Genomic DNA, 22,000 nt, shown 5'->3' with positions numbered 1-22,000 from the left:
TGCTAAGTATTGTGTAATTGTCGGTTTGTTGTATATTTTATATGTCTGATTTACCTCAGAGCAGACATGACACTTGTTTTAAGTCTACAACAAGTTTATTTACAGTACTTTAAAATATCTCTGCAATTACAAGATGTCTCCACACATGTTTACAGCTCTTGCTTCTTTCTGGAAGCTTCTGTCTACCTTAGCTCTCAGAGGCTACACCCTGATTTAATTAATGCAGCAAAGTGAACATAGATCAGGGGCATCGTGGTATTATTGCTAGACTATTAATCCAGAAACTCAACTAATGTTCTGGGAACCTGGGTTTGAATTTGAATTCAGTAAAAAATATCTGGAATTAAGAGTCTACTGATGTCCATGAAACCATTGTCAATTGTTGGAAAAACCCATCTGGTTCACTAATGTCCTTTAGGGAAGGAAATCTGCCGCCCTTACCTGGTCTGGCCTACATGTGAACACAGTGAGAGTTTTAACAACACCAGGTTAAAGTCCAACAGGTTTATTTGGTAGCAAACACCATTTCCACTCCACTGGCGAAGGAGCAGCGCTCCAAACGCTAATGGTGTTTGCTACCAAATAAACCTGTTGGACTTCAACCTGGTGTTGTTAAAACTCTTACTGTGTTCACCCCAGTCCAACGCCGGCATCTCCACATCATGACTACATGTGAACTCCAGAGCCACAGCAATGTGGTTGACTCCCAACTGCCCTCTGAAATAGCCTAGCAAGCCACCCCGTTGTATCAATTGCTACAAAGTCAATAAAAAGGAATAAAACCAGATGGACCACCTGGCATCGACCTAGGCACCAGAAAAAACAACGGCAAAACAGACAGCCCTTTCGACCCTGCAAAGTCCTCCTTACGAACATCTGGGGGCTAGTGCCAAAATTGGGAGAGCTCTCTCACAGACTAGTCAAGCAACAGCCTGACATAGTCATTCTCACGGAATCATACCTTACAGATAACACCCCAAATACCATCATTACCATCCCTGGATATGTCTGGTCCCACTGGCAAGACAGGCCCAGCAGAGGTAGTGGCATAGTGGTATACAGTCGGGAGGGAGTTGCTCTGGGAGTCCTCAACATTGACTCTGGTCCCATGAAGACTCCGGTCCCCCTTGTGGTCTCATGGCTTCAGGTTAAACACAGGCAAGGAAACCTTTTACTGATTACCACGTACCGTCCTCCTTCAGCTGGTGAATCAGAACTACTCCATGTTGAAAAACACCTGGAGGAAGCACTGAGGGTGGCAAGGCACAAAATGTACACTGGGTGTGAGTTTTCAATGCCCACCACCAAGAGTGGCTCGGCTGCAGCACTACTGATTGAGCTGGTTGGGTCCTGAAGGATACAACTGCTAGACTGGGTCTGTGGCAGATGGTGAGGGAACCAACAAGAGGGAAAAACACACTTGAGCTCGTCCTTACTAATCTGCCGGCTGCAGATGCATGTGTCCACCACGTGTGTCCAGGCTACTGGGGACGGTTTAAACTGGAATGGTTGGGGGGTGGGAATCAAAATGTGGTGATGGGGAGAGAGGAGGTTAGAGTAAAAATAAGAGGGAGGATAGGCAGGTGAAGGGGAAGGGGAGCTCTCAGACCGAAGGGTTGAGGTGTGTTTATTTTAACACAAGGTATATAGTGAACAAAATGGATGAGCTTAGAGCGTGGATCGCTGCTTGGAAGTGTGATGTGGTGGCCATTACAGAGACTTGGTTATCTCCGGGTCAGGACTGGGTACTTCAAGTGCCGGGTTTCAGATATTTCAGGAGGGACAGGGAAGGAGGCAAAAGAGGTGGAGGAGTGGCACTGTTGATCAGGGATAGTGTCACAGCTGTAGAAAAGATGGATGCCACGGAAGGATTGTCTACAGAATCTCTGTGGGTGGAGGTTAGGAACAGGAAGGGGTCAGTAACTTTACTGGGTGTTTTCTATAGGCCGCCCAATAGTAGCAGAGATGTGGAGGAGCAGATTGGGATGCAGATTCTGGAGAGATGCGATAATAACAGAGTGGTCGTGATGGGAGATTTCAATTTCCCAAAAATTTCGATTGGAGTATCCCTAGGGTAAGGGGTTTAGATGGAGAGGAGTTTGTTAGGTGTGTTCAGGAGAGCTTCCTGTCACAGTATGTGGATAAGCCTACAAGAGGAGAGGCTGTGCTTGATTTGATATTAGGGAATGAACCTGGGCAGGTGTCAGATCTATCAGTGGGAGCATTTTGGGGATAGTGATCATAATTCTATCTCCTTTACACTAGCATTGGAGAGAGATAGGATCAGCCGAGCTAGGAAAGTGTTTATCTGGAGTAAGGGCAACTATGATGCTATTAGGCAGAAAATTAGAGGCATAAATTGGAAGGAGGTTTTCTCAGGGAAATGTACGGAAGAAATGTGGCAAATTTTCAAGGAAAATTTGTCTGGAGCTCTGCATGGCGATGTTCCGGTGCGACAGGGGAGTTATGGTAGGTTACAGGAACCGTGGTGCACAAAAGCTGTAACGGATTTAGTCAGGAAGAAAAGAAAAGCCTACAAAAGGTTCAGGGAGCTAGGTAATGTTAGAAATCTAGAAGAGTATACGACTAGTAGGAAGGAACTAAAGAGGGAAATTAGAAGAGCCAGGAGGGCTCATGAGAAGGCCTTGGCAGACAGGATAAAGGAAAACCCCAAGGCATTCTACAAGTATGTGAAGAGCAAGAGGATAAGATGTGAAGGAGTAGGACCTATCAAATGTGACGGTGGGACAGTCTGTATTGAACCGGTTGAAATAGCAGAGGTACTCAATGAATACTTTGCTTCAGTATTCACAGTGGAAAAGGATCTTGGTAGTCGCAGTGCAGACTTACAGTGAACTGATGGTGCAATCAAGCAGCACCTGCTCAGTGACGCCCAGTTTGGATTTCACCAGGAACATTCAGCTCCTGACCTCTTTGGTTCAGACATGAACAAAAGAGCTGAATTCCAAAGGTGAGGCAGGAGTGACAGCCCTTGACATCAAGGCCATATTAGAACAAGTGTGGCATCAAGGAGCCCTAGCAAAACTGGAATCAATGGGTATCAGGGGGAAAACTCACTGCTGGTTGGAGTCATACTTGGCACATAGGAAGATGGTTATGGTTGTGGAGGGTCAGTCATCTCAGCTCCAGGGACACCCCTGCAGGAGTCCCTCAGGGTAATGTCCCAGGCAGTTGTGTCTGAGGCCCAACTCAGCTGCTTCATCAATGACCTTCCCTCCGTCATAAGGTCAGATGTTTGCCGATGATTGCATGATGTTCAGCACTATTCGTGACTCTTCAGATACTGAAGCAGTCCATGTTCAAATGCAACAAGATCTAGACAGTATACAGGCTTGGACTGACAAGTGGCAAGTAACATTTGCACCACATAAATGCCAGGCAATGGCCATCACCAATAAGAGAGAATCTAACCACCGCCCCTTGACATTCAATGGTGCTACCATCGCTGAACCCCCCCCCCTGCAAACTGTCAACATTCTTGGGGTTACCATTGGCCAGAACTTCAACGGTAGCACAGTGGTTAGCACTGCTGCTTCACAGCTCCAGGGACCTGGGTTCGATTCCCGGCTTGGGTCACTGTCTGTGTGGAGTTTGCACATTCTCCTCGTGTCTGCGTGGGTTTCCTCCGGGTGCTCCGGTTTCCTCCCACAGTCCAAAGATGTGCGGGTTAGGTTGATTGGCCATGCTAAAATTGCCCCTTAGTGTCCTGGGATGCGTAGATTAGAGGGATTAGTGGGTAAAATATGTAGGGATATGGGGGTAGGGCGTGGGTGGGATTGTGGTCGGTGCAGACTCGATGGGCCAAATGGCCTCTTTCTGCACTGTAGGGTTTCTATGATTCTATGACTCACTACATAAATACAGTGGCTACAAGAGCAGGTCAGAGGCTAGGAATACTGTGGCGAGTAACTCACCTCCTGACTCCCCAGAGCCTGTCCATCATCTACAAGGCACAAGTCAGGAGTGTGATGGAAGACTCTCCACTTGCCTGGATGGGTGCAGCTCCAACAACACTCAAGAAGCTTGACACCATCAAGAACAACTTGATTGGCACCACATCCACAAACATCCATTCCCTCCACCACCAACACTCAGTACACACTGCTGCTACTATCTACAAGATGCACTGCAGCAGTTCACCAAAGATCCTTAGACAGCATCTTCTAAACCCATGAACACTTCCATCAAGAAGGACAAGGGCAGCAGATACATGGGAACACTACCACCTGCAAGATCCCCTCACCATCCTGACTTGGAAATATATTGCCGTTCCTGCGCAGTCACTGCATCAAAATCCTGGAATTCTCTCCCTAACGGCATTGTGGGTCAACCCACAGTATGTGGACTGCAGCCTTTCAAGAAGGCAGCTCACCATCATCTTCTCAAGGGCAATTAGGGATGGGCAATAAATACTGGCCAGCCAGCGATGCCCATGTCCCACGAATAAATAAAAAAACACTACATGAAGATTTGCAACCACAGTGTGACGAGCGATGGAGTTCAAACGAGTGAAATTAGTATAGAGAACTGCGGTTTGGAAGAGCTCCTTCGCACAAGCTCAGATTGATTTTCTGGAAGAGCTGGAGGCAGAAACCATAAGAGTCAGCCAGGAGCCTGTTAGATTGTGTGGCAGGGGTCAGGGATATAACTCTGGACATGTGAGCACACCTATTTAGTGAACTTGTGCTCCAGTACAGTAGAGCAACTTATTGTGAATGCCGGAGACAATGGTTGTACGTGGTGTCACACTGTGAGTTTTCAGGTTAATTGCTGGTGAGTAAGGCAATCAGACTGATCTCTGTTGTTTAAATTAACATGACGGCACTTCCAACCAACTCAGGAACCAACTGGATTTGGTCTGGCTATGTGATTCACATTCAGAAATCAATGGAAAATAAAATTGGATCAAATGTAAAACGGGTGGTGAGAAATTAAGACAGCTCAATTCTGGCTCTACAGCTTCCCACCAGGTACATTAAGTTAAAATGATCTCCACAAATCTAAAAGTCAACAACAGTACAGAAGATGCATCTGCAGTGAGTCAGTTGTCCCTCGCCAGAAGCTCGGAAACTGGCCTCTGCACTATGGTGAGTCATTGGGCAAAAGCTCAGGGAAAGGACAAAGAAAACTGCCAAATTTAAATGCCAATAAATCTTTCTTTATTGCTATAAGAAGTGAATTTATTTTTAAATGACAAAAGTCGAATTACTTTGAATATGAAAGATTAGAATTTCCAATGTTTTTTTAAATTGCAAATTAAAACAATAACATCTGGAATTTTCATGATTAAAAGTGTCCTTTGTTTGTCAATCTGCAAGGGATTGCTGTGACTGAATGGAACTGGTGGGGAGGAGAGAACTAGAAGGCGTTCCCCTGGGGTTTCGGTACCACTCCAGCCAGAACACCTGCCCCTGAGTCACACAATAACCGCAGTAAAGTGAAAATTGTAGTCATGGCACGCAGCACTTGCCTATTTTAAAACTGCTTTAAATTTAAAATGCGTGATTAGAATGCACTCTACGTGGGGATTATCTGTCTTCATTGTCGGGATATGAACATCATTGGCAAACCATGATGGTGTGTGACTTGGGGGAATTATTCCCATGCACCATGTGCTTCTGTCCTTTGAAGGTGGTGGAAGTCACTTGTTTGGGAGGTACTATTGAAGGAACTTCAGCGAGTTACTGCAGAGTAGTGCACCCTGGACATACTCTCTTCCGACTTCTTCCGTCAGGAAAAAAATACAAGTCTGCGAACACGTACCAACTGACTCAACAGCTACTTCCTTGCTGCTTTCATACTTTTGAATGATCTTATCATATATTAAGCTGATCTTTCTCTACACCCTATCTGTAACTGCAACACTATATTCTGCACCATCTCCTTTCCTTCTTCCCTACATACTCTATGAACGGTATGTTTTGTCCCTATAGCATACAAGAAACAATACTTTTCGCTGTATCCCAATATATGTGACGATGATAAATCAAATCAAATCATAGAACCCTAACTCTGTTCACTATCTACATGTATGGATCAAATGCTGCCATGTGAAATCTTTAGCACACTGGACAAATATTCTTATCAAGCTGAAACATAAGCTTCAAACCAATCAGTGGTTTAATTTAAATGAACTAGATTAACAAGAAACACACGGTCTACTCTCAAAAGATTCAGCTTTAGAGCCTTAGGATATTTCATTATGTTAAAAGTGCTACATAAGTGCAGGTTGATGTTGTTTGGAGTCACTAAAGAAATATCTAAACCTCCGATTAACTTGACAACAATGGCAATGCATTTATATAGTGCCTTTAATGTAGAAAAATATCCCAAGGCACTTCACAGAGGCGTAGTCAGACAAAACAACTGTGGCAGGAAACATTAAAACCACTCAGCATTACAACAGACAGCTGAATTACTTACTGAACATCCTTTCACTCTTCTTCTCAGAACCTGTATCTATAAGACACAAGATATCAATCAGAAAGTTCCAGCCAATCAATAATCTTCCTCTTTTCCCATTGGCCTCAGGAACACCTGTCAAAGTCACTGCCCAGACTGAGAAACACTCATTGAATTCAGGAGACAATACACCTCTCATGTTTTAATTACACAAGAACAACTTATCATAAAAATTGAATAAAAGCAATAGCTATTAATGACCTCTGGTGCCGGTCCATGACTGTGACCATTCCAGTTAATTAACCCCCAGAGTTTCCTATTCTCAGCTTCAACAACCTGCATGCAGAAGCAAATTCATAGCTAATATCTCTCAGAGTGTACTGGTGTGTTCCTCTTTGAAGAATTATACAAGTGATTTCATTCCTTCAGTGCTAATTCTAGATTTACAACAATTCGAAATGAAAAATGCAGCATGAGTAAAAATCTACACCCAACAAGAATCAACATATTGAGGGAAGAAGGCTGGAGTGAAAGAAAATGATGCCAACATGGTAATCTCTATAAACCTAAAGCAGCAAATCTTGTGAATATGATCTTTAGCATTTCTTGGTTTAGCACTTTTGTTGAGAGCGATCATAATGAATGCTTTTCTTCAAAGCCTTTGCTTCTTTCTTTATCACCTGAAAAACATCAAGATGTGGAATAACTGAACTCATCGTCACAATGGTATAACAACTAGAGACATTGAGAGCAACTATTAAATAAATAGAGATAGCTTACTGTCTGAAGGTGCAGATAATACAGGTACCAAGTTAACCAGTGCTTGGTCATCAAATCTGAGTTATACTGCTGGCTATATATCAATCTCTGGCCAAGGAAAATGAATTCCTGTAAATCCTCCCCTTGCCAGTATCTGAATGTATTGCAACACTGAGTTAGGAAGTGGTCGGATAATCTATTTTGGTGATGTTGGTTGAGGGATAAATATTCTTGAGATAATTAAAGTTAAGCTCCTCCTTGGGGAGGGGGGGGGGGGTCGTTATTTCTGTGTTGATGACAGGACTAGGACACCCAGCAGAAATTTGATGATTTACAAATGCCACTTGTAATTGTAGGGGCGGCACGGTAGCACAGTGGTTAGCACTGCTGCTTCACAGCTCCAGGGACCTGGGTTCGATTCCCGGCTTGGGTCACTGTCTGTGTGGAGTTTGCACATTCTCCTCGTGTCTGCGTGGGTTTCCTCCGGGTGCTCCGGTTTCCTCCCACAGTCCAAAGATGTGCGGGTTAGGTTGATTGGCCATGCTAAAATTGCCCCTTAGTGTCCTGGGATGCGTAGATTAGAGGGATTAGTGGGTAAAATATGTAGGGATATGGGGATAGGGCCTGGGTGGGATTGTGGTCGGTGCAGACTCGATGGGCCGAATGGCCTCTTTCTGTACTGTAGGGTTTCTATGATTTCTATTTCTATGAAACTCCCCCTTCAGATATATGGGAGTTTTTTTGCGTACACCTGAGAGGGTGCTTTGGATCATGGTTTAATATCTCAACTGAAAGATGGCGTCGCTGACAGTTCAACATTCCCTCAAGTACTGCACAGGTATATGGACCCTGCATAGTGGGCTCAAGTTTCTGGAGTGAGATTTGAACTGATAACATTCTGACTTGGAGACAAGAGTTTTACCCATTGAGCCACAATTAACATCTGCATCTTAACCAGCCTTGGCTTGGTGGTATTTCTGGCCTAAATGTTTGTTGGTATTTTGATTCTGAAGTCCAGAGGAAATGTTGTTGGGTAACTTTGGAATTTCAATACCTACTTTGTATATCTTTACTTCTTCCATCATGTTGGCCAGATGATTTAACTCAGTTTAAACACCACGATCACAGGTCACAAAAAGAAAAACTGGCTTCGGTGACCATAACAATCAGGATTGTGGGAAGTAGAGAAATAATTGGAGGACTTTGAGAGGTTGTTGATGAGATGAGGGACAGTGCATAGTTTTCTAAGTTTTGTTCTGCGAACAGGGAAGATTTTAAGTTAACAATCAGAAGACACATTTTAAAGTGAACTTTTGTGTTGAGGGATATGATGTAATTTATTCCATAGTCAGGTGACTTCTGCTGTTCACAGAGGGAGATAATCGCTTGGACAAGGTACCAGAGGAGCAACAGGTCCCATACAGTGGGACTGCAGCAAAGAGGAGTCAACATTTTGAGGAGTGGTGGGAGGATAGAGGAGGAGGTGGTGGTGGCAGAGGACCAGGCTATTGCTTTGGGGATGTGGGTTCAAATCCCACCATGGCAGCTGTTGGAATTTAAATTCAATTAGTTAATATGAAGCTGCTCCAATTGTGACAGGGAAATAAATGTTTCTGCTGTCCTTGCTCAATTCTGACATGGAAGTGAAAAGTATAGATACGAATTGTCCAAATGAATACAATTAATAGAGCAGACTGATATGAAACCCAAGGCAGCATTTAAATGATTAACTCCACAGACTTGTGTTTCGTCTCTAAATAGACTCACGACAAAAACAATCCAATATTTCATATTATGCATATTTTCAGGCAATGTTTTCATTAGTTGGAAAGCCTGAGATGTATGGGCAACCAGAACAGATAAATTGCTTTTTTGGGGGGATTTGAAGAAAAAACCCTCTTTCACATTAAGTAGGATTTGCAGGTGTTGGTGTATCATGAACTTTACCTGATTAGCAAGTGTAAATAACACAAGAAAATAAATTAACCATGGCTAACAATTGCTTTGTCTTTAGAGAATTGTTGTTTTATTGTATTGATCAGTAGTATTAATATAAGGGCAATTATTTACATGTGGGCCTCATGCATAGCAGAATAGTTGTTAGGACCTGCAATACTTTATAAATTACTATTGAGTCAAGGACTGTAAACTGTGTGAAAGGGAATTGGATGGCATTTGAAGAGGAGATGTATTGAATTTGATTTGATTTTTTATTGACATATGTATTAGTATACTGTGAAAAGTATTGTTTCTTGCGCGCTATACAGACAAAGCATACCATACATAGAGAAGGAAAGGAGAGAGTGCAGAATGTAGTGTTAAAGTCATAGCTAGGGGCGTAGAGAAAGGTCAGCTTAGTGCGAGTAGGTCCACTCAAAAGTCTGATGGCAGCAGGGAAGAAGCTGTTTTTGAGTTGGTTGGTATGTGTCCTCAGACTTTTGTATCTTTTTCCTGACGGAAGAAGGTGGAAATGAGTATGTCCGGAGTGCGTGGGGTCCTTAATTATGCTGGCTGCTTTTCCGAGGAACTGTAGACAGTGTCAATGGGTGGGAGGCTGGTTTGAGTGATAGACTGGGCTTCGTTCACCACCTTTTGTAATTTCTTGCGATCTTGGAGAGAGCAGGAGCTATACCAAGCTGTGATACAACCAGAAAGAATGTTTTCTATGGTGCATCTGTAAAAGTTGATGAGAGTCGTAGCAGACATGCCAAATTTCCTTCGCCTTCTGAGAAAGTAGAGGCATTGGTGGGTTTTCTTAACTGTAATGTCAGCATGGGATGTTGGTGATCTGGACACCTAAAAACTTGAAGCTCTCGACCATTTCTACTTTATCTCTATTGATGTAGACAGAGGCATGTCCTCCACTAAGCTTCCTGAAGTTGATGACTATCTCCTTTGTTTTGTTGACATTGAGGGAGAGATTACTGTCGTTGCATCAGTTCACCAGATTCTCTATCTCTTTCCTGTACGCCGTCTCCTCATTGTTTGAGATCCAACCCACAATGATGGTGTCATCAGCAAACTTGAAAATCGAGCTGGAGGGCAATTTGGCTACACAGTCACAGGTGTATATGGAGTATAGTAAGGGGCTGAGGACACAGCTTTGTGGGGCACTGGTGTTGAGGATGATCATGGAGGAGTTGTTGTTGCCTATCCTTACTGATTGTGGTCTGTGGGTTAGGAAGTTCAGGATCCAGTTGCTGAGGGAGGGAGGAGCTGAGCCCCAGGCCACCGAGTTTGGAGATGAGTTTCATAGGAATAATGGTGTTGAAGGCTGAGCTGTAGTTGATAAATAGGAGTCTGAGATAGGTGTCTTTGTTGTCTAGATGTTGCAGGGTTGAGTGCAGGGCCAGGGAGGTGGCATCTGCTGTGGACCTGTTGTGCTGGTAGGCGAACTGTAGTGGATCCAGGCAATCTGGGAGGCCAGAATTGATTCATGCCATGACTAACCTTTCGAAGCAGTTCATAATAATGGACGTCAGAGCCATGAAGGAGGTTGATATGTTACCTGGCATTGCATTGAGTTGTTTCACTGTCCAAATACCAGACTGCAAGGTAAGTATGCATAAACCAATTGGTATTCAACAATAAGGACAAGAAAGGGAATCTGCAACAGACAGGACACACTCCAGAACCTCTATTGAGGGCGATGTCAAAAAGTGATCCCCCTTATGGAAACAGTTTGCAAAAAGATTGTCAAGGAAAGGTGTTCTCATTGGTAAGTAATACTCAGGACCAATAGCCAAATGAAGATGGAAGATTGTCCTCGTCTTTCCATGACAATATGATGGGTAAACTATAACAGACCAAAATCAGAACCTTTTGAGATCCACAGGATGGTGAAATAAGATTGTGTTCTGGCAGCGATACCCTTTGACATTCTTTGCCGTTGTCATATGCCTTTGGTTCATCTATACAAGATGTCTATTTATATACCAGAGCTGATGGAAAGCTGTTCAGCCTTGCCCACCTTGGATCCAAGACCAAGACAATTGCAGCAAGTCCTCATCAGAGAGTTACTTTTAAAAAAAAATTCATTCTTGGGATATGGGCATTACAGACAAGGCCAGCATTTGTTGCCTGTTGTGATGCTCGTGTTTGTAAAATTATTTTAAAAATTGTAAAATCCTCAGAGTTGAAAAGTTGTCTGTTTAAAAGGTGGTTTTGTTTTTTTCTGTACTGAAGAGCTGCAGATGCATCCAGTACAGACTGAAACAATGTATCAGAGGCAAAAACAACAGGGTTGCTTTGCTAACTGGCTTTAGGCATTTGAATCAGAACATGTTTTGGAATTTTAACGAATCAATTTGAAATCGGCATTTGAATAGTAGCAGCCTATCGGATTTGAATTTGATGTTTTGATAACCTGTAAAACAATCATATTGTGCAAATTTTGGTATGTCATCAGGGGTATAAAACCAGCTCCTAGCTCCAGAAAACTGACAGAAGACTGCCTGCCAGCAACTGCCACAGTTTACAACTCTCAGAGATCGAGAGAGACACAGACAGCAACTCTCTGTCAGTGTAACAGCCACATTTATGTCTTAAAAGAAAGCCTCATCTCAATCATAAAGGTACCAACAGAATATAGTGAAAACAGAAGAAATCAGCAAAGAAGAAAGAACGTTCTGGGAGATGACAAACATGATTGTATTTTGAGTGGGGCTAAAAATTCTATTTTTTGGTTAATAAGTGGGAATGGTAATTATCTAAATACCATTCCATTAGAATAGTGTTTTATTTGGTTTGTTAATTGTTAGTTAACCTGTTTATTGTTAGAAGAATAAAGTGTTACTTGTTGATTTTACAGAGGGAATCTCAGGTAGTTATTTTGATTTGACCATTAAAAGTTGTTGAAGGTCAGATAATCCCCTTCTCACAAACTCTAACAGATTATGAAGGGAGGTACTTCTCTTTGAGTGGTTGAGTAGCTTGCACAACCATTGCACAGGGCAGTTAATAATCAACCACATTGCTGTGTGTCTGGAGTCACATGTAGATCAGACCAGGTAAAACCAGGTCCCTCCCTCAATGTCAGTAAAATGAAGGAGATAGTCATCGACTTCAGGAAGTGAAATGGAGGACGTGACCCTGTCTACATCAATGGGGTGAAGTGGAAATGGTCGAGAACTTAAAGTTTTTAGGTGTCCAGATCACCAACAACCTGTCCAGATCACCAACAACCTGTCCTGGTCCCTCCACGCTGACACTATAGTTCAGAAAGCCCACCAACACCTCTACATTCTCAGAAGACTAAGAAACTTCAGCATGTCCGCTATGACTCTCACCAATCTTTACAGATGCAGCATAGACAGCATCCTTTCCAGATATATCACAGCTTGGTATCGCTCCTGCTCTGTCCAAGACCGCAAGGATTGGGCTACGCTCACAAAGGGTTGTGAGCGTAGCCCAATCCATCACGCAAACCACCCTCCCATCCATTGACTCTGTCTACACTTCCTGCTACCTTGGGAAAGCAACCAGCATATTCAAAGACCTCACGCACCCCGGACATACTCTCTTCCATCTTCTTCCGTTGGGGAAAAGATACAAAAATCTGAGATCACGTACCAACTGACTCGAGAACAGCTTCTTCCCTGCTGCCATTAGACCTTTGAATGGACCTACCTTATATTGAGTTGATCTTTTTCTAGACCCTAGCTATGACTGTAACACTACATTCTGCACCCTCTCCTTTCCTTCTCCCTTATGTACTCTAAGAACGCTATTCTTTGTCTGTATAGCACACAAGAAACTTTTCACTGTTACACATGTGACAATAATAAATCAAATCAAATCAAATGGCAGATTTCCTTCCCTAAAGGGCATTAATAAACCAGATGGGTTTTTACAATAATTGATAATAGTTGTCATGGTCACTATTGCTGTCTTTTATATTCCAGATTTATTGGATGAATTTAAATAGCATTAGTCTCTGGATTACTAGTCCAATAAGATCACTAGCCGACCATGTCCCCAACATCAATGATGCTACACTCGCATTCCATACTGAGGAATACCTTAATGGATAGACTCGCTCATGCCTGTAAAGAGTTTGGTTTAACTACAGCATCAGGAAGACAAATGTCATGGCCGATGATATTGTCAATGCTGATTGATGGTGGTATGGCAATGTGACACTGGAGATTGTTGTTAGCTTTATAGATCAATGCTCTACATCACCAGCAATCTGCATATCTGAAGGGGCAGACTTAGTCATTGTGAGATAGATGGGCATGTGAGGAAGTGTAAAGAGAAGAATGAATGAGTATAGAAGATAACTGGGTGTGAGGAGTAAAATGCTGGAATAGGCTCAATAAGACAAAGTGAAGGGTTGGGGTGACATTTAAGATGGAGATGAGAAGAATTTTTTTCTCTCAGAGTGTAGTTAGCCTGTGAAATTCTCTTCCCCCAGAGAGTGGTGGAGGTAAGGTCATGGAATATTTTTAAGGTAGAGTCAGGTAGATTATTGCCTGGCAAGGGAGTCAAAGGTTATAGGGGGTGGACAGTAGTTTTGAGGCCACAATCAGATCAGCCATGATGTTATCAGATGACAGAACAGGCAAGAGGGGCCTGATGGCCTAATCCTAATTTATATGTTCATATGTAAAAACAAACCAATTAATGAATAATTCTCAAGTCTCAGTAATGATGACCATGAAACTATCATTGATTGTTGGAAAACCCCCTCTAGTTTATGAATATCCTTCAGGGAAGGAAATCTGCCATTTATCTGTCTGGCCTACATGTGATTCCAGACTCCAAGAAATGTGATTGATTTTTAATTGCCCTCGGAAATAGTCTGGCAAGCCACTCAGCTCAGGGCAACTAGGAAATGGGCACCAAATGCTGGCCCAGCAGCGATGCCCACATCCCATGAAAGAATGAAGAAAAAAGTAAAGGTGTTGAGAATCACACCCTAAGTGTGCTTGGGTCCAAATCATAGAATTCCTACATTGCTGAAGGAGGCCATTCGGCCCATCAAGCCTGCACCAACAACAATCCCACCCAAGCCCTCTCCCACATATTTACTCTGCAAGTTCCCCTGACACTAAGGGGCAATTTAGCATGGCCAATCAACCTCACCCACACATCTTTGAAGAATCAAGCTTAACTATAGGAGATGTGCTGATGCAATGATTCCAGTGACACTCAACATTAGTAAGTTAATGGAGGGGAGAGTGGCTATAAGGTCTTTAATAGGTCACACACTCTGGTCTTACCCCTTTCAGTATTCTTTGCCGGAGTTCATTCTGAGTCAGGGGCCTTTCCTCTTCATCAGTCACTGGAGATTCCACATCACTGTCATTATCATTTCTGGAAAAGAGTTACCAACAAGAATGAACTCTCTTACATTTTGATCCAAACATTACCATCACTCAATGAACATTCCAATCCACGTAATTGTAGTCTCTTTGAACTCCCCTCTGCCCAGCCCCCTCCTCCCTTTCTTCCTTTCCCCTGAACATGATAACTCGCTTCTATCCAACACTCATACATGCATCAAACACAGAAAAAACTGGAAAATCTCAGCAGGTCTGACAGCATCTGTGGAGTGAGAACAGTGCTAAGGTTTCAAGTCTGAATGATTCTTTATCGCAGTTCTCCACAGAGGCTGTCAGACCTGCTGAGATTTCCCAGTGTTTTCCTGCTTTTATTTCAGATTCCAGCATCCGCAGTGATTTGATTTTATATTCATACAAGCATGTTTTACATCCTGGCTGATTGTATTTTTCATTCAGCAACAGTGTGAAATGGGGTGCTGATCTGCTATTGCTACATTTGTACTATCCCAATATCACTCCTGGTGTACTTTATACAGAGTACCCATGAGATCCATCCCTAAAAGAGGGTCAGTCAGAGGCCAGATGACATCTGCACAGTTTCTCTTTTGGGAATGGTGTGAAAAAATTATTTATAAAGCATGAAGAAAAATATTAATCAACTAAGAACAGTTTACAATCCCATGATATTGTGAACTTGTGGTTTTGTTGGTTTTTATCCCTTCCGCAAAAGATTGATGGAACTGAGATAGGAGGTACACACCCGGTGGTGGGAGGTTCAATGTATATTGGCTGGGTGGGATTTTTCGGATTCTGGCCCAACAGCAAAATGGCAGCTTCCTGTGGGTCATATGGTCTGTCGTAATCCTGGCATGAACAAGGTGTAGAAGAGTAAATATTTAAGTGCCACACACACAAAGAGATTCAACAAACCAGGACACAACTTTAATATAATCAGCTTATAAACTTTTACATGAGTCAATTCAGGACTAGTATAAGGCAACACTAAAGGAGACCACTCAGCCCATCATACTTATATGCTGGCTCTTCGAAAGAGTCGTCCAATTAGTCCCTTTCTTCTGCTCTTTCCCATAGACTTGCAAGTTTTATTCTTTTCTAGTAGATATCCTATAAATATAACACCTACTCGTGATACTGACTACTCTTTTTATACTCTTCAGCATTAATGCTGCCAGATGTTTCCAATTGTATCTCATCTGAAGGCACCAGCTATCATTATGGTTCTAGGGCTACCATCACCCTTCAGTACCTTATCCAAGTGCCCATTCTTTATGTGTAAGCCCAGATAGTGAGCATTGCCAAGCCAAGCTTTCAAACTTGGAGAGTGTAACAGGTGAGCCTGGCCCTGTCCTCACACAGACATTTTCCAGAAAGTGTTACAGACAGCGATCAGCAGGAATAATTCCCTTTAGAGTTACCACTTGGCTGATACCAGATAACTTATCACAGACTGGGGATGAAACCTGAGGCCTCCGGCTAGTCTGCTTCATTGCCACATCAAATGGTGCATTGATCTACAGAACCAATCAGCATGGAAATGATCATCCAAGTGCCAGGGCTTTTGGCAGGGAGAGTGAAGCATGACGAGCATTGCTGCACGTCGAGAATGGGTTAGAGAACAGATCCTTCGCCTCTGAAATGAATAAATAAACACAACAGTTATGTGTGAGCAGCAAACTCCCATGAACAGTGATGAGATAAATGATCAAATAATCTGCTCCTATTGATGTTGGCCGAGGGACCAATATTGGACAGGATGCCAGGCAGAACACCTGGGATAGCACAGTGGCATAGTGGTTAGCACTGCTGCCTCACAGTGCCAGGGACTTGGGTTCGATTCCTGGCTTGGGCCACTGTCTGTGCAGAGTTTGCACATTCTCCCCGTGTCTGCGTGGGTTTCCTCCGGTTTCGTCCCACAGTCCGAAAGATGTGCTGGTTCGGTGCATTGGCCATACTAAATTCTCCCTCAGTGTACCAGAGTGTGGTGACTAGGGGATTTTCACAGTAACTTCATTGCAGTGTTAATGTAAGCCAACTTGTGACACTAATAAACAAACTTTAAACTTACTCTCCTTCAAAATAGAGTCATAGGATCTTTCTAAGAGGACAATAGGGACCTCAGCGGATCATATCAACAACATTTCCAACAATTCAGTATTCAACTTAGTACACAGCAGAAGTGTCAACTTGGATTATGTGCTCTGCCGTGGGACTTGAACCCACAATCTCCTCCCTCAGAACTGAGAATTCTACATGCAGACCCACGTCTGACATCATAACATGGACAGAGTCCTGCAGTGACAAATGGGCAAGTCCCTTTGTGCTCTGATGATACTAAAGCAAAAGCATTTTTCAGTCCACTGTCTTCCAGTAGATGGCACAAACCAGCTGAGTGATCATTACAATGAAGAAGACATCCAGAGGAATGAACATCGCTTTGTAGCTCCCTGAACAACTCAAAATTGCATCTACAAAATGTACTGCAGAAACACACCAAGGATCCTTTGACAGGAGCTTCCAAACCTGTGACCTCTACCACCCAGAAAGACAAGGGCAGCAGATGCATGGGAACACCACCACTTGCACTTTCCCCTCCAAGCCATACACCATCTTGCCGAGAAACTATAATGTCGTTCCTTCGCTGTCACTGGATCGAATTCCTGGAACTCTTTCTAATAGCATTCTGGATGGAACTACACCACAAGAACTGTGGTGGTTCAAAAGGTGGCTCACTACCATATTCTCAAGGGCAATTAGGAATGGGCAATAAATGCTGGGCCTAGTCAAAAATACTCATTTCCTGTGAACAACTAAATAAAAAAACCCTTCAAATGAGTGGATGTCTCTGCATGGAGGAAATGAACCATAGATACCTTGGATGCGAGGTAGGATTGGATAGATAGCAGCTCATTGCTGCGCTGTTCAATGAGGCCAAGGTACTGCATCACATTGTTATCTCGGATTCCAGAGGAAGATCCCAACATTTCATCCAAAATAGATCGATTGCAGTTCATTTTATTAAACAGCGATTCAATTTCTGTAGACAGATAAATTTAAAAGTAATTGGTTTTTGTGGGATTTAAAGAATAAATATTTTTCTTTATTGCCCCTCCACTGGTGCTAACTCTTGTTCCTCCCAAGCGTGCTATATTTAACAGAGAGTCATTTCTCAAATTATTCACACACAAAGAAATCTATCGAATTTGCATCTGAATGGATCAATATTTACTGCTTCCACCATCCTCATAGAGCTGGTTCGATTGATTGACTACTCGTTCACGAAATTTTGGCCCAGATTTTGTGTTTGTAATGACAGCACTTGCTGTCATTACCCTGTGAAACCAACAGCAATTTCAGGCATTCACTCATGTACAATGAAAAGTGGAAACCCAGAAGATGCTGCCAATTGATTCCCTGCTCCTCAACAGGGGGCGCAACTGATGTCCCTTAAGACAGCAATCTTTAGAAATCACTGAACTAATGAGAACTTGCCCGTTTATTCTATAATAAATGTTAAAATCTCCTGAGAAAGTTATGCTTTGTTAATGAAGTGTAACTGTGTTTTTAATAGCGTACTAAGTTATAACTACTGCTAAACAATCCCTCTGACCCTGAAAAACTAATTTTGTATCTGTGGAATTCCAAGTTTTTCCATTATGATAAAATTTCTGTTGTTTTAATATACTATATTTTAATATAAATACATTTTAAAAAATTAATGATATTTCAGCATCTTACGTGTATGCTGCAATCTTTATTTTGCTCTCCATAAAATTGATTTAAAAATATTAAGTATAATCAATGCACTTTAGTTCCTAGTTTGCTGCCTGTGGGAATTCTTAAATGTGATTGGCTATGACCATTGCTGTTACTGGGTCAGTCACAATTGAGGTCACTTTGCTACCACCCACAAAATTCTGGCCATTGTTTCCACAAATTAGTTTTGAAGTTACACTCTTTCCCTTCTTCAAGAACAGGCATATCTTATGGCTATAGTGACCGGACAAAGTGAAACTGCCTGTCATGGTTAGCATTATCAGTGTCTTTAGATCCCGTAATAAAAACAAGAAATGCTGGAAAATCTCAGCAGGTCTGACTGCATCTGTGGAGAGAGAGAAAGAGATAACATTTCAAGTCCAATATAACTCTTCTTCAGAACCCTGTACCTCAGCTAGAGTCAACATCTGGGGCAGAGGTAAAAGAATTGGGACAAAAAGAAATCCGAACAGCATAACTTTGTTTTCTATTAGCAACATATAATTAACATAGAATTAATAATCTGCCCTCTGGTGGAATTTTGTTGTGCTATCAATTCTTGTCATCATCATCCCATATCTTCACCACCTGCAGAACAGTGTGAAGTCATGGAAGAATTTGTGGGTTCATTAACTAGTCGTGATATGAACACTCCTTCCATTTGCTGGGACTTTCTGGAGTGGGGTTCAAAAACTCTGGCCAGGATTCTCACGGCTTCTGGAGGAGTGCAGCAGGCTGGGAGACACCAGTGGGGGGCCTGTAGCAAGGTTCGTCTCCCAGACCCCTCTTTTTAGCGTAATCAGCTCCATGCCAGAAATCAGCGCAGAGATGATTATGATATTGAAATGAGGATTTCAATATGATTGGAGGGCTCGGGACGGCATTCTCTGGGCCCACTAGCATTAAACCCCTCCTCCCCCCCAGCCGGGAGTCATTCCCTTCAGCGGCATTTACAATTGCTCCCCACTAAAGGGGACCAGGGGCCCTGACCCCACTGGAGGGAATTGAGGCCAGAGGGACTGCAGGCAGGGGAGGTGGTGGTTGGGACTGGCCATCGGGTGGGGGCTGGTCACTAGGGTGGGGGGTTGTCACTGTCAGGGTGATGATCGGGCCTGGCTCTGACAGATAGGCGCATGCGCAGAGGCCTGCTCAGCGTTATGCTGCCGGCCTCTCAGGTGTGAATATGTCCCACCCACCACTTACCAGAGTGAATCATGCTGGGGCACTCTGTGGTGCTCAAAGTGCCGGAGATTCACTCTAGTAAGTACACCCAAAAAACAGACGGGAAATTCTCCCCTTTTTCCCACAAGTTAGGTGCTTAGATTTTACTGGGGAAATCCCGGCCCTATCCCCTGACTCAGGTGGAAATACTGCTACTGAGCCTGTCAGTTGTTATTGTAATAAATAAATATGCAATAAATAAGTTATCTAAATATGTATTAATTCAGAATTAAATCATAACTTTTAACCAAAGCTCCTTGCTTACTTGCTTTGAGTTGATCCAGTATTTTTTTGACCCCTTTGATCCTGTTGTCATACCCCAGGGCCTGTTTGCTGGCTTCCTCCTGTTGAGTTTCGATCTTCTTCAGAACAGCTTTATGTTCTTGTTCCCGTTGCACCGCCTGTGATTTGAAGGTTTCAGTCTGTGCCTGGATCTGGGACAACCATGAAACAAATGTACAGGAGAACAAAGACTGAATGAATGTCACGGGGACGAACTACCGCTTTTTAACTTGGAAGGAAATACATTCAGAAGGAATCTTTACAGAAATGAATGAAAGAACTTTCAGTCATTTGGCTTCTTTCAAAAAACTCAAGACATGCTAAAGCGTTTCACAGGACACCATTAGAACAAATAATTTCGTAAATATACTTCCCTGCACTGTCTCTCTGCAGGCTTCACCAGCCAGTGGAAAGTTCAGGACTTCTCACCAATAATTCTGTAACACCTCGAGACTAAGAATTTCATTGAGCTGTCATAACGGTGCCTGGTCCCTTAGATTTTTCCTCCCTCGTCCACTTTCCTTATGACCCCTCAGACACCTCTCGGTCAATGAATTGTGAAAGGGCTTGAATCTGCCTAACTGGGTAATTGGTGCCAATCTGTGTTCTTTACTGCCCTCAGCATTGTGATTTGTTTATTAATTTGAGGGATCTGGGTTTCGCTGGCTAGGCCAGCATTTATTGCCCATCCCTAATTGCCTCGAGAAGTTGGTGATGAGCTGCCTTCTTGAACTGCTGCAGTCCATGTGGTATATGTACACTCACAGTGCTGTTAGGGAGGGAGTTCCAGGATTTTGATCCAGTGACAGTGAAGGAATGGCGATGTATTTCCAAGTCAGGGTGGTGAGTGACTTGGAGGGAAACCTCCAGGTGATGGTGTTCCCAGATATCTGCTGCTCTTGTCCTTCTAGATGGTATTGATTGTCGATTTGGAAGGTGCTGCCTACAGAACTTTGGTGAGTTCCTGCAGTGCATCTTATAGATGGTACACACTACTTCCTCTGTTCATGGGTGGTGGAGAGAGTGAATGTTTATGGAAGGGGTGCCAATTAAGCGGGTTGCTTTGCCCTGGATGGTGTCAAGCTTATAGAATCATAGAATCCCTACAGTGCAGAAGATACCATTTGGCCCATTAAAGTCTGCACTGACTCTCCAACACAGCTTCTTACCCAGGACCACCCCCCTTCCTATCCCTGCAACGCTGTGCTTTTACCATGGCTAATCCACCTAACCTACACATCTTTGGACTGTTCTTAAGCTTCTTAATTGTTATTTCAGCTACACTCAACCAGGCAAGTGAACAGTGCATTACACTTCTCACTTGTGCCTTGTAGATGATGCCGACAGGTTTTGGGGAGACAGGAAGTGAGTAACTTGCCACAGGGTTCCTAGTCTCTGACCTGCTCTTTTAGCCACTGTGTTTATATGCCTTGTACAGTTCAGTTTCAGGTGAATGGTAACCCCAGGACATTGATAGTGGGGGATTCAGCAATGGTAATGCCATTGAATGTCAAGGGTGATGGTTACATTCTCTTTTGTTGGAGATGGTCATTGCCTGGCACTTGTGTGGCACAAATGTTACTTGTCACTTGTCAGCCCAAGCCTGGATATTGTCCAGGTCTTGCTGCATTCCAACATGGACTGTTTCAGTTTCTGAGGAGTTGCGAATGGTGCTGAACATCGTGCAATCATATGTGAATAACCCCATTTCTGACCTTGTGATGGAGAGTTAAAGTTTATTTATTAGTCACAAGTAGTCTTACATTAACACTGCAATGAAGTTACTGTGAAAATCCCCTAGTCACCACACTCCGGTCGGTGCCTGTTCGGGTACACGGAGGGAGAATTTGGCATGACCAATTCACCTAACCTGCACATCTTTTGGAGTGTGGGAGGAAACCGGAGCACCCGGAGGAAACCCACACAGACATGGGGGGAATGTGAAAACTCCACACTGACAGTGACCCAAGCCGGGAATAGAACCCAGGTCCCTGGCACTGTGAAGCAGCAATGCTAACCACTGTGCCACCGTGCCGCCCTTGATGATGCTGTCATTGATGAAGCAGCTGAAGATGGTTGGGCCTGGAACATTATTTTGAGGAACTCCTGCAGTGATATGCTGGATGATTAAGTTATTAAAAAGACTTACATCAGCAATCTCTTCCTGCAGCCTCTCAATCTCACTGTTCTGCTCGTTGATGTAATTAAACAATGCAAAGTTCCGATCTTCCACTGGTACAGAAAAACAGAGAGTT

General features: G+C 43.2%; 1 protein-coding gene across 1 annotated transcript in view; it reads right to left on the bottom strand.

Moving 5' to 3' along the window:
* Window positions 1-7,034: 7,034 nt before the first annotated feature.
* Window positions 7,035-22,000, bottom strand: part of odad1 (outer dynein arm docking complex subunit 1) — a 32,986-nt gene continuing 18,020 nt past the window's right edge. Inside the window, exons 9-14 of the mRNA XM_078239741.1 lie at window positions 21,895-21,977; window positions 19,729-19,897; window positions 17,360-17,523; window positions 15,229-15,332; window positions 14,406-14,499; window positions 7,035-7,103 (exon numbers count right to left, since the gene is read on the bottom strand). Coding sequence (XP_078095867.1) covers window positions 7,035-7,103; window positions 14,406-14,499; window positions 15,229-15,332; window positions 17,360-17,523; window positions 19,729-19,897; window positions 21,895-21,977 — 683 coding nt within the window. The remainder of the gene's footprint in view (window positions 7,104-14,405; window positions 14,500-15,228; window positions 15,333-17,359; window positions 17,524-19,728; window positions 19,898-21,894; window positions 21,978-22,000) is intronic.

Source organism: Mustelus asterias, chromosome 22 (genome assembly GCF_964213995.1).
Source record: "Mustelus asterias chromosome 22, sMusAst1.hap1.1, whole genome shotgun sequence".
Taxonomy (NCBI): Eukaryota; Metazoa; Chordata; class Chondrichthyes; order Carcharhiniformes; family Triakidae; genus Mustelus; species Mustelus asterias.
Note: the sequence above shows the minus strand (reverse complement) of the source record. Positions and strands in the feature narration are given on the sequence as shown.